This window comes from Sinocyclocheilus rhinocerous, unplaced genomic scaffold (assembly GCF_001515625.1).
Source record: "Sinocyclocheilus rhinocerous isolate Xijiao unplaced genomic scaffold, SAMN03320098_v1.1 scaffold273, whole genome shotgun sequence".
In the NCBI taxonomy this organism is placed as follows: Eukaryota; Metazoa; Chordata; class Actinopteri; order Cypriniformes; family Cyprinidae; genus Sinocyclocheilus; species Sinocyclocheilus rhinocerous.
In genome coordinates this window covers 219,223-231,629 of record NW_015656360.1, presented here as the reverse complement: position 1 = coordinate 231,629, position 12,407 = coordinate 219,223, and the positions used below count along the sequence as shown (strand labels likewise).

At 42.8% G+C, this 12,407-nt stretch overlaps 1 protein-coding gene across 1 annotated transcript in view; it reads left to right on the top strand.

Annotated features, from left to right (window-relative positions):
• Positions 1 to 12,149, top strand: part of LOC107720073 (caskin-1-like) — a 42,004-nt gene extending 29,855 nt beyond the window's left edge. The window contains exons 8-19 of the mRNA XM_016527678.1: positions 1,582 to 1,608; positions 3,095 to 3,199; positions 3,691 to 3,806; positions 4,903 to 5,002; positions 5,282 to 5,385; positions 6,791 to 6,901; positions 7,925 to 8,026; positions 8,145 to 8,283; positions 8,405 to 9,600; positions 9,706 to 10,447; positions 10,601 to 11,105; positions 11,562 to 12,149. Coding sequence (XP_016383164.1) covers positions 1,582 to 1,608; positions 3,095 to 3,199; positions 3,691 to 3,806; positions 4,903 to 5,002; positions 5,282 to 5,385; positions 6,791 to 6,901; positions 7,925 to 8,026; positions 8,145 to 8,283; positions 8,405 to 9,600; positions 9,706 to 10,447; positions 10,601 to 11,105; positions 11,562 to 11,658 — 3,344 coding nt within the window. The 3' untranslated portion in view covers positions 11,659 to 12,149. The remainder of the gene's footprint in view (positions 1 to 1,581; positions 1,609 to 3,094; positions 3,200 to 3,690; positions 3,807 to 4,902; positions 5,003 to 5,281; positions 5,386 to 6,790; positions 6,902 to 7,924; positions 8,027 to 8,144; positions 8,284 to 8,404; positions 9,601 to 9,705; positions 10,448 to 10,600; positions 11,106 to 11,561) is intronic.
• Positions 12,150 to 12,407: the final 258 nt, after the last annotated feature.

Here is a 12,407-nt window from a genome sequence, read left to right as displayed (position 1 = left end):
AGAAGAGAAGAGAAGAGAAGAGAAGAGAACCCGTTAAACCTGACCTTAAAAATGTTTTTAGTGTATCGCTCATAGGAAGAATCATTGGGCATCAGAAGACTTTTCTGTGCACCCGTGCAGATTTATACAGTCCATAAAGTGCACTCTTTCCATCCAGTGGGTTTAGGTCCGGTCTATGGCTTTGTTTGGGAATGACAGCAGGGAACTAATCTATGTGTTCATTGTGTCTCATGCTTCACTAAGTATCCATTTCTGTGTCTGCATCTGCTGCTCGGTCTCCTCCACTCCATCCATGTTTTTGCCCCGCTATTTATGCCATTGTGCTTTTTAAAATATTTAAAATCCATTCTTATAGTCCCTTATTTACCGAAATTGCAGTTTTTATAAAAAAATATTGTAACTGGAGTAATGTCTGTTATATTTATGTAATTAGTGAAAGGAGGACAGTTCTCAATTCAGACAAGCCCTCTACTAAGTCCTGCTGTGCTCACAGTGATCATAAATAGTCAAATTGCACACTCGCACACCCACCCACACACAGACTAACTGAAAAGAGTCATGCATACTAAACTTCTCATTTGAGAAGATCATTCTGTTTGTCCTCAGGGACTTACAGAAACAAGTATAAAGAAAGACTTTGCATTTCACTACAAGCACCAGCTCCTCTCCAATTCATGCACTAACCTTGCATTTCCACGCATCGCTTCTATTTCATATATATACAGTGGGTACGGAAAGTATTCAGGTTTTGCTGTTTTGAATTTCGTGATTGGTTGTGATTTTTGTGTTGAGTTAATTTGCTTTCCCTCTCTTATGTGTAATTGTTTTGTTTGTTGTGGTGGTGGTGGTTGCTGTGTTGTCGTATCTAGGTTCATGGAGTACAGTCACTTGTACCCAACAGTATCAAAAGATACAGCTCTGTGCGCCGGTGTGCGGCCCTGTGTCGCCCGCCATTGCCATGGTGAATGGGGACTCGTATCATGAGATTCATATCCTGCCGCCTCCTCCACCTCCGCCACCACATTCCCATCTGCCACTTTTCACTTCCTTTGGCTATAACAGGTCCCCAAAAACCTCAGGAGAGCCGCACAGTGGACAAGGTACAGATCCCCTAATCTGTCTCCACTGTATTATTATTATTCACAAAGATTTAAGGAATGTGTTAAATTACAGTAGTTCTCATTTTAATAGTCTGAATATTAACTAATCAATTAGTTCCAATAATTCCTTAAATTTTTCTGAATTTATTTTTCTGAAAATTATTATTTCCTCATTTATGTTTATCTGCCACTTTTCACTTCCTTTGGCTATAACAGGTCCCCAAACACCCCAGGAGAGCCGCACAGTGGACAAGGTACAGATCCCCTAATCTGTCTCCACTGTATTATTATTATTCACAAAGATTTAAGGAATGTGTTAAATTACAGTAGTTCTCATTTTAATAGTCTGAATATTAACTAATCAATTAGTTCCAATAATTCCTTACATTTTTCTGAATTTATTTTTCTGAAAATTATTATTTCCTCATTTATGTTTCTTTTTTTTTCTGACATTATTTTGGGTGTTGATTTTTTTTTTTAGAGACCAAGAATGACCAAGATTTGGCTAGTAAGTTCTTTTAACCAGCACAAAAGAGGTTCATGGCCTCTCTTTGTTGAAGCTGTTATCTCTCCTCTTTTACCCCTAAATTTCCCTGATCTTGGTGCTACATTTTCCCTCTCTGTGATGACCACACCTGGGATTCGCTCCACTGCCCCCTTCAGTCTTTCTCTCTTTTACACGTGACCAACAGGGAATGCACAGCCAGCCTCTCACCCCTCCATACCTGCATCTCTGCACAACATCAGTCTGTGTGTGTGCCGTCAATGAACATCTGTCTGTTTCATCTCTCCTTCGTCTCAACTGTACTGATCTGTCCATTCATATACTAACTCTGATCCTTTCAGCGATTGTGTATCAAACCAAACTTTGATATTGGTATGGAGCATGTTGGTACTCTTATGTACTCTGGATCGTCGTAAATTTGAATATGTTTATGTCTGTTTCAGTTGTAAATGATCAATAGTCATCAGGCCCACGTGGAATCTGTGCCCTCAGAACAGAATTTGAATGGTGACCACAGCCAATCTGAATATGCTTTCAGCTACCAATAAAAGTTTTGTACTTTCAGTTCCCTTTAACCCCATGTTTAAATCCATTATGAAGAATCATGCTGATTGTTTTCTGTAAAATGGCAAAACAAATCTGCACATTCTGTCTGGGCCTGGTCATTTTGAAATAAACCCTAAAGGAATATTTACCCAGAAATGAAAAATGTCATCATTATTCACCCTCATGTAATTTCAAACCTATATGACTGACTTTCTTCTGTGAAACACAAAACAAGATTCTGTAAAATGGTCCAATGAGTCAATGGGGTCCAAATCAAATATGGTGGCAGTGACTTTCATTGTATGGAAAAAAACAGTTTAAAAAATATTCTTATTTTGTGTTCACAAAAAAGACATGAGGGTGAATAAATGATGACAGAGTTACAATTTTAGGGTAAACTTTCCCTTTAACAATATATTTTTAAAAATAATTGTAAGACTCTTCAATGATTATAGACAGCTGCCGTAAGATGTTATTGCATTTTTATTTGTATATGAACACATTAATGTACACTTGTGGTTTGATGGCTTTAGAATCCTAATGAACTATGCTCCTGTAATGCACTGCGACACCTTTTGTTGTGATACCTATTTACATATATAATCATATATCTGTATATATTATATATGTTTTACCAATGTGTATGTGTAAACCAAGGCATATATATATGTATATACACATATATACAGTACATGTTTACTCTTTTATATTTCATGTACCTCTGTATATAAATGTTCATATATATTTGTGTTAGATATACAGTATATATATATGCGTGCTTGCCTTGTGTGTGTTTGAAAGGGAAAGAGAGGGTTGTAGTCAAGCAGACTGCTAAAGCGCATAGACATAGTTTAGCTGTCCATGCCTGACCTGTCCAGAAAACTTCTGATCCCAGGCAGGTGGCCAAGCCAGGGCACAGTTAATGGTGGTTTCTGTGTTAAAGGTTCTCGCGGCTCAGAGTCCAGTCCACATGGCTCACCCACCCCAGCTGGTGGTCCCCAGGGCGGCAGCAGCGAGGAGATCTGGGTGCTGCGCAAGCCTGTGGCAGGTAACAGCAGGGCTGCCCCTTCTTCCTCCTCCTCTTCTTCTTCTCTCATAATTCCCCCTGCTTTGCCACGCTCCAGGTGCAGCTGCTGTACGCCTGACCTCAGAAACCTCCTCAACTGCAGGCGTGTAGGCGCATTGAAAGGCTCTCATTCGCTCTGTTAGAGCAACATCCGTTAAGTCGTTCCCTCAAGAACACACATACAGACAATCCACAGATGTGTCTGTAGCCGTGTGTGCAAACTGCATTTTCAGTGAAGGCAGCGTGGGCCTGAATGTGTTCGTATTAGTGACTCTGGTAACATGTCTTGTGTCCATCAGTCACCTGGTCTTTGGTCACCATTGTTATGTAAGTCTCTGTCATCCCGTGTATCAGATCAGTGCATTGCAGAGGGGAAGTTCATAGTGGTGTGATTGGAGGGTTTCGGGGAGGTGTTTTCCGACTGGGCTGACGGTGTTTGTGTGTGTGTGTTTGCTGGGGGCTTGTTGTTCCAGGTGGAGACCGCAGCAGTGTGGGCAGTTCAGGCAGCGTGGCCAGTGCCAGATCCTCTGGTAGTGGACAGAGTGCAGGCAGCAGCACTATCCTTCATGCACAGGCAGAGGGAGTCAAGGTAAGCTATCTGACATGCAAAGTGACTCAACTCCAATGTGGTTTGAGAAGATACCTGAAAGAACTGTCTTATATGTTGCTGGTTTAAATGGTTAGAAGTGTCTTTGTTCTATTGCCAGTATTACTGTGTCTATTACAATCTCAAAGGACTGTAAAAAAACAGGTCACAATGCGCCAATATGAGCAGTCATGTCAACCAGCTCAGTTGTGTTTTAGAATTTAACCAAATCAGCCAATGACCTAAATAATCATAAATAATGAGCATGAACAAGTTAGAAAACATTTTAAATCAGCTATTTTTAGAAGCTGTTCTGCCAGCCGTAATAAGGTTGACCTAGATGATCTACAAGGTCAACCGTGACCCTACAAGCTTACAGTCTAACTAAACCCAGTAGGAACAGCTAATCACCTTAAATGACCAGCTTCAGCCAGCTAGAAACCATGTAAAACTAGCAATATCAGAAACTGGTCTACCAAATTACGATGGTCTACAAGGCCCACCTTGACCCCACAAGCTGGCAGTCCAACTAAACCTGCTAGGACCAGCTAATCACCTTAAATGGCAAGTTGGGTAACATGTAAAACCAGTAAAACCAATATCAGAAGCCCTAGCAAGGTTGACCAAAATTATCCAGAAATTTGATTTTGATCCTACAAGCTGGCAATCCAACAAAACTTGCCTGGACCAGCTGATCACCTTAAATGACCAGCTAGAACCCATGTAGAACCAACAATATCAGAAGCTGGTCTCTGCGAGTCCTAACCAGATTGATCAAGATGGTCTACAATGTTGACCTCAACCCCAATAGCTGGTAGTCCACCTAAGCCAGCTTTGCCCTGATACTGACCAATAACATGATGAGCTTCAAACAGCTACCATGAGATGCTGATTTTACCTAAATTTTCTGGAGGGACATTTACACATCAGAGGAATGAAACTTTACAAAAACGAGCAATGGATTTTTCCATTGCTCATTTTTGTAAAGCTTCATTCTTCAACGTTGAACACAAGGGGGTGTTAAGTCCAATTGGCATAGTCAGCATTGATTATATTTTCATGTCATTTCTTGATCTGATGAGCTTTGTTTATCCTGTAGCTTCTGGCCACGGTTTTGTCCCAGTCTGCCAAAGCTAAAGAACACCTGCTGGAGCAGACCAAGTCTTTGGACCACCCCTCTCACGCTTCCAGCAACAAGGGTTAGTGGGAATTTCAAACAACTCTTTTGAGAAGAAATCATACCGAGAATCTTTTGTCACAAAGAAGTTTCTCCATCCAAAATGTTTTACCTTTTTTTTTTCACAAATTAGAGACTTAGCTGCTTTTTCTGTGCCAGACGGTTGCACTAATAGCTGTGGGTGGGAGCATCACAAAGATCTGATTGGCTAAGAGGAGTACTTGGTCAGAAAACACAAAAGGGATTGGTTTGTGCAATAGCAGTGCTCTGATGTATATGAATGATCTCATGGTTCTTCTAGGACCCTCCTCACGCAGTCAGAGTATATCAAGCTGTCCACTTCATGAGCAGCCGTATGGGGAGGCGGTGTCCCAGAGGAAAGGGGAGGCGCTGCCTGAGGGGAAGGTAAGGAGACTCCTACTCCCGCTTGAATCACACTGTCCCCCTACCTTTCCTTCAAACAAGCATACACTTTTTTACGCACACATACGCATGCATGCACTGGCATCTGCACATCCAGGATGCTTTCCCAGGACTTCCTCTCACAGCTGGCATCATCAGTATTACGTGCTCTCGGTTGTCGTCAGGACACGGTGAGTGGGCTTCTCCGCAGGCTTCCTTGCACGCTGTCCTCAGCTTCAGGCTTTTGTCAGCTGCTCTATCTGATACTACTGTCTAATATTGGCAGCGATTCCTTTCTCTCTGATCTTTTCTGATCATTCATTTCATTTTCTTTGCTACATTTTGAAGTCCATTCCAAATTTTTTTTGCCTTATTTGCAGTAAATTTCACCTTTGATTTCTTTTCAGAGAGTACCCAAAAATTTAGACTTTTGATTTGAATTTGGAGTGTATTTTAGAGGTGATATAGTTCCTGTGGCTCAGTGGTAGAGCATTGTGTTAGCAGCGCAAAAGGTCGTGGGTTAGATTCCCAGGGAACACACATACTGGTAAAAAATGTATAGCCTGAATGCACTGTAAGTCGCTTTGGATAAAAGCGTCTGCTAAATGCAAAAATTATTAAGTTAAATTATATAGTAATTGGCATATGATCAAGATTTAGTCTGTCCACACTGAGACTTGTAGAACAGATACAACTGTAGAGGATATGAGACTATGACGCTGCTATTTTCTAGAAAGGTATACCAACACAATATGAATATGACACTGTGTAGGTGTTATTACCTTTATCCCATAAATGAGCTTGTATGTTGCAAACTGGTAATACATATTTGACACTCGCCATTTTTATGTCATTTTTATAATGAGCTGAAATTAGAAATTACACTGTTTAGTCATATAACAGAGAAATTTGGCTACTATATCTTCCCCAGCAGGACTTTGGAGCTGTTGAGTAGAGCTGCTCCATGCTGGACTTCTGGACTGAGGGCCATCTGTTCAAAACAGCCCTATTTTCTTTGCTGCCCACGTCCATTTTTGCCTCTCCTACATAGAGTTACAGTACATCCTCCTACCTCCAGGGAAATGGCATTCCAAAGCAGATAATATATGGACACTACTTTTTTTTTAAGCTGAACTGTTTGGTTCATGAAGAAAAGCCCTTATTTGCTAAAGCTTTGGCTTTTGTTGCTAGAGCAGGTACCTGGACCAAGAGTAATAATTTTAACTCCAGTATAATACAAAAAAAAGAAGTAGGGGCAGGTTTTAATTATTTATGAACTAATAAAGTTTAGTGAAGTTGAGACATTGGTCACTGAGACTAATGTTTTCAATTTGTTGGCCTGGGGTCTGGTCCATTTTCAGCCACAGGACCCAAACAATGATAGACTGCCACCTATCTTCTCTTCTAGAGCTCAGAGGCTGTTATCGAATGGCTGAGTGAATTTCAGCTGCAGGTCTACGCTCCAAACTTCATCAGCGCCGGCTATGATATTCCTACCATTAGCCGAATGACCCCAGAGGTAAGAGTTGCCCCCCCCCCATCCCCTTAAGCCACTCTAAACTATTCACGTCACTCCCCTCTACCCTAAATGTAACACCCACAGACCCACTCAAAGCACAGAAAAGAAGCGAATCAACCAACAAATTCTCCTCAAAATTTAAAATAAAATTGCTACCAATGTGCCAGAAGCACACAGGTTTTATGAGAGTTTGAATTTTGCCCACGGCAAGTTGGAAAATCTCACCCAGAAAATCCCCCCAGACAGTGCTGCTGTCTTGGTTGTCAAATGCGTTTGTCTTTTCCTACTATGTTATGTTGGTATCTTGATGAATCACATAATTACTTAAGCGTATGTTGTGATTAATATACATGCTGTTGTGAGCTATGTAATTTTATGTATATGATTAAACTCGAAAGCATTTTAAACATATATCTCATGAACATATATCATATTTTGTAGTAGAAGTATTAACGGTCATTTCATGTATATTATGGAGTGTAAATCCGTCACTAAATCAAAATTGTTACTAAACCTGAAATTAATTTTTTGAGCAATTTGAATTCCTGAAAGCAAGCTCATCTACCCATACTTAATTACATTAAACCACTGACTTCATAGGATTTACATAGTGTCATTGCTGAAAGCAGAATTAACAGGGGTGTACTGTTGAAACACTGAGGACATGATCAACTAGGATATGTGTATTTAGTTATGTTTGGGGTACTCTGAAAAGGCTTATTTTCCTCACTTGTTACAATATTATTTTATTTTTTTCCCTTTCCCATTTTTTTTTTTTCATTTTGCATCTGCTTCTGTCATCCTGGCACCTTTTGGGAATCAGAGTGTTTAATATGTCTGATGTTTTATCTTTTATGTGTATATGTAATTTTGTGTATATATAATATTGTGCATTTTTGTGTATATGTTCAAATGCACAAAATATATGCCACTTGGTTTAGTGTGTATGTGTGCATGAAGCTCTTGATCATTGGGTGCTGAAATGTGATTGGCTGGTTTAGGGGCTCCTATATTTATTTTCAGGATTTAACAGCTATTGGAGTAACCAAACCAGGACATCGAAAGAAGATAACTTCAGAGATCAATAAGATCACTGTTAATGAGTGGCTGCCTGACAAAAAACCGGTGAGTTTAACACACAACCACACACACACACACAGACACACACACACACACACACACAAACACATACATTCAAACACATCCAGATGTTAATTTGTTTTTATTTGCATTTAATCTGTAGGCGAATCTTGGAGAGTGGTTAGCTATGATTGGGTTGAGTCAATATCACCAAGTCTTAGTCCAAAATGGATACGAGAACATTGACTTTATCACTGACATCACGTGGGAGGACCTTCAGGAGATTGGCATTACAAAACTTGGTAAGATAGATAGTGGACTGGGATCCATATTGTTAAAGTGATTTCACACACAAACTTCTGTTCTTTCCAAACTGCCTAGGCCATAGTGGTTTACTCTCTTTCTCTAACCTAATTTGCCTAGGACACCAGAAGAAGATTATGCTTGCAGTGAAGAAGCTGGCAGAGATCCAGAAGGCCTCTGACGGTCGCAACACATTGCGTAAAAAGCCCCCAGCCGCTCAGGAGGTGATGACTATTGAGAGCCCACCCCACGACAGCGGAGAGTGTATGTCCCCTAAAATGAGCACTTTCCAGGACAGTGAACTGAGTGGGGAGTTACAGGCTGCTCTTACACGCCCTGCTGATGTGCAGGATGGCACAGAAGTGAGAACCAACAGCAGCCTGGGAGCACAACACCGAGCCCGCAGTCTGCATGAGAACAGCATGAACAAGAGCCGAGACACAGAGGAGCCTAGTGGGCCACCCAAAAAGGAGGCACGTACCATGCGCCAGAGCAGCCAGTGTGGCCAGAGAAGTGTCTCATCGGCGCAGGCAAAACCGCGTCAGTCTTATCCCCAAGGTACAGGACCGCCCTATACTCCACCACAAACGCCCACCAAAACAAAACCTCCCACCTCACAGACGGTGAGCAACCCACCGGGTAAACAAAAACCTAGTTCTCAGCTGCTTCAACAGACCGAAAAACCCATGACACCTCGTGCTCACCCCCAATCCCCCACTCAAAGGTCCCATCCACACCCAGCTGCCCAGCCTGTGGGAACTATGGAAGCTGCACCCCAAGGACCTGCTGTCTCAGTACCACTCCTGTGCCTGCCTCCAGAAGGCAACGAAGCTTGCGATGAGTATGGTCTGCCTAAGAAACGTGCCCACAGCCTGAATCGCTATGCTGTGTCTGATGGTGAGCAGGAGCGGGATGAGCTAAATGTGCCAGATTTAGGAGGAAAGTATGCCACAGTACAGCACCGGGTGGGTCGCAGCAACTCAATGAAAGGGCAGGCAGACAAAAATGTCAACCGAAGCCAGTCCTTTGCACTCAGACAGAAGAAGAAGGGTCCTCCTCCACCTCCCCCCAAACGCTCTAGTTCAGCCATCTCAAGCTCCAGTAGTAATCTGACAGAAGTGCCCAAGGAGACAAGCAGTGGACCTCTTCTGGAGGTTCACTACCAACCACAAAGACGTGCAAGTGACCTGGGTGGCACTGTAGACACGGGCAGTGCTGGTAGTGTGAAGAGCATTGCGGCCATGTTGGAAATGTCCTCCATTGGTGGGGGTGCCAAGGGTTTCCATTTGCAGAAATCTGCAGGTCACTATCTGCAGGTAAGGTGGTTGTCATTGTGTCTTTGGGATGATACTTAGTATTTATCATAAAAAAATATCTGTTAGCAATATCTGGTGTAGTAAAACAAGATTGTTTCTCTACAGGTGGGTTCTGCAGGAGCAAAGCAGCGTGATGCCATTGGACTGGATGGAGAAGTAGTGAACCGTCGCAGGACTATTAGTGGGCCTGTCACTGAGTTAGTGGCAGCTGCCAAGCGAGGACCACAGCCGGAGCCAGTCCAGGATAGACAACGCAATGAAACCCAGCCAAGCTGTAGTGGGAGCTCAGCAGAGAACCTTCCATTTGCTGAGGATGGAAACATCACCATCAAACAAAGACCTAGACAGGGCAAAGATGAGACTGAGGAGGGACTAGAAATGTCATACTCTTTACCCCAGGAGAACCCTTCACGTGTGGATGCCACAGCCTCGCTGAAAAGGATGGTCCAGAGCACCAAGCAGCAACCAAATGGCACCAAGTTCCATCTCACAGAGTCAAATACGGTTAAGCGCCGCCCCAAGAGCAAAGACAAAGATACAGAAGAACTTCAGGATGGGCAGATGCCCGTACCATATGAGAATGGGACTGGCACCATTAAAAGGCGCCCTGTGTCAGAGGTGACTGTTTCAGAACAGCCCAGGCCACAGGAACATCCTGAGAACTCACCCCGTCGGGACAGTGCAGACCTGGAAGGCCATGTTACTGAGAGTGCCCCTCGTAAGTCCGTCAAACCTCCGGTGTCCCCCAAACCTGTTCTGGCCCAGCACATGAAGAAACAAGGACCACCACCTGCCATCACCAAGAAAGCCCCATTTCCTGGACCAACTGGGGCACCTGGCAGCCCAGGTACTACACAGTGCGGCCCTTTCACTTGCCCTGTCTTTATACAATTATGTGAGTATCCCGTAAAACCCTGTAGCATTTAGACCTTGTTGCATCAAAATCCGCTCAGTCTCTTCTCCCATCTCTTTCCCTATCTCTTTTCTCTTCTATTTACAGTTGAAGGAAAGAAAGTACCTCCTCCAATTTCACCAAAACCTACACCTCCTCCCACAGCTCCCAAACCATCCAAAAATGTTCTGCAGTCTTTAAATGTGACACCTAATCCCACTCCCAAGCAGACTGTCACCAGAATGGCCAGCACAGCTTCTGCCCAGAACAACCACCCTGTCAAGGCTACAACCCCACCAGCCTTGAGTGTGCAGACCCCACACACACCCCAGTCTCCTCACACCCCACAGACACCTCAGACACCCCAAACCCCACAGACACCCCAAACTCCCCAGACATCAGGTCCCCCAACCCCCATCCCTACACCCCCACCTGTGAAGCCCCCTCGCTCTTCAATCAGTGGGGTGTCCATGGACAGTTCAACTGGATCAGCGTTTGTCGCAGGGGTAGTGACAGTAGATGCAGTGCACCAGAAGATAGAGGAGACCAGTGCCTCACTGGCTGCAGCCCTGCAGGCTGTAGAAGAGAAGATCAAGGAGGATGGGCAAAAAGAGTGAGTGTCATGAAATATGCAAAAACTGTTTTCAGTGACATTATAGACCGGTAAGAATCTAGTCTATGATGGCATCTAGTCTCACATTAACATTTAATTTCAAGTAGTTTCTAGTGTTTTTCTAGTCGCAAGTCCTTCAAATCAAGGCAGCAGTTTTGAGCCCACATCTGTGGTTATTAAGAAGCAAAGACTTTAAGCATGTTTTCACCATCAGGTTGAGTACAGCGAGTGATGGTACCAGAATACTATAGTAATTTAAATATTTTAGATTTTTAAAAATGCCTGTAACCAAATGTTATAATTAAGGGCAAATCTTTTTTTTTTTTAAGCTTTTGAACCTTTCTCTTAAATTCACCACTGGGGATGTGTTGACCAAAGAAATCTATTTGTGTCATTGTAGCCATTTTGTTTTTTTACATTTCTAAATCATATTTAAGTGTGTGTTTTGATCCACAGCTCATTGGCTGAAAACAAGAGCACAGTGAGCATCCTAGACGACATCGGCAGCATGTTCGATGACCTGGCCGACCAGCTGGATGCCATGCTGGAGTGAAGAGCACAGCCTGTGTCTCTGTGACACAACCTCAGGGCCCCGGGAGAGCACAAGGGCACAATGACCAACAACATACCCACCTATCCCTTCCTAATCCTCAACCCTGGCTCCTCTCACCCCTCTTTTCTCCTCCCCTTTCCCCATCGCCATGAAACACCTATCTCTCCTCTCTCCCTCCGAGTTGGTTTGCACAAACCCGAGCTGATGTACCTCAGGACTGGGCAGAAGGCCATCCAGGGCTTTAAACATCAAAGACAGAGCAGAGGGTGGAGAGCAGAGGTTGGGTTTTAATACATAAAGCTCAACTCTCTGTCCATGGAATATCTCTATCTACTATGAGCAATGAGTAGTAAAATAATATGAAAACAATAATAACTGTATATGAAATAATAGTATGGTATGTGTATATTGTAAGCATGAGGAAAGTTTGTATCTATAAAGAAAAAAATCTCATAGTGAGAGTCATGCATTAGTACAGTTATATATATATAAATAGAAATAAATATAAATATTTTATGTTTTTATTTCATGTTCAATGGTACAGACAGTGTTGAAATCTATGATGACAGATATGTGGATTTTTCTATGACTATATTGAAGTTTAAAAAAAAAAATCTGTATGTTTGGCTGTGCTCTGCTGAAGAGTGTTGTGGGCTGTGTTGAATGTAGTGAAGTGACTGAAGTGGCTGTTTCACCCCCTGCTCTGTGCTTGCTCTGGGCTCCCGCTCTGTGCTGTTGTGGCCTTTTAT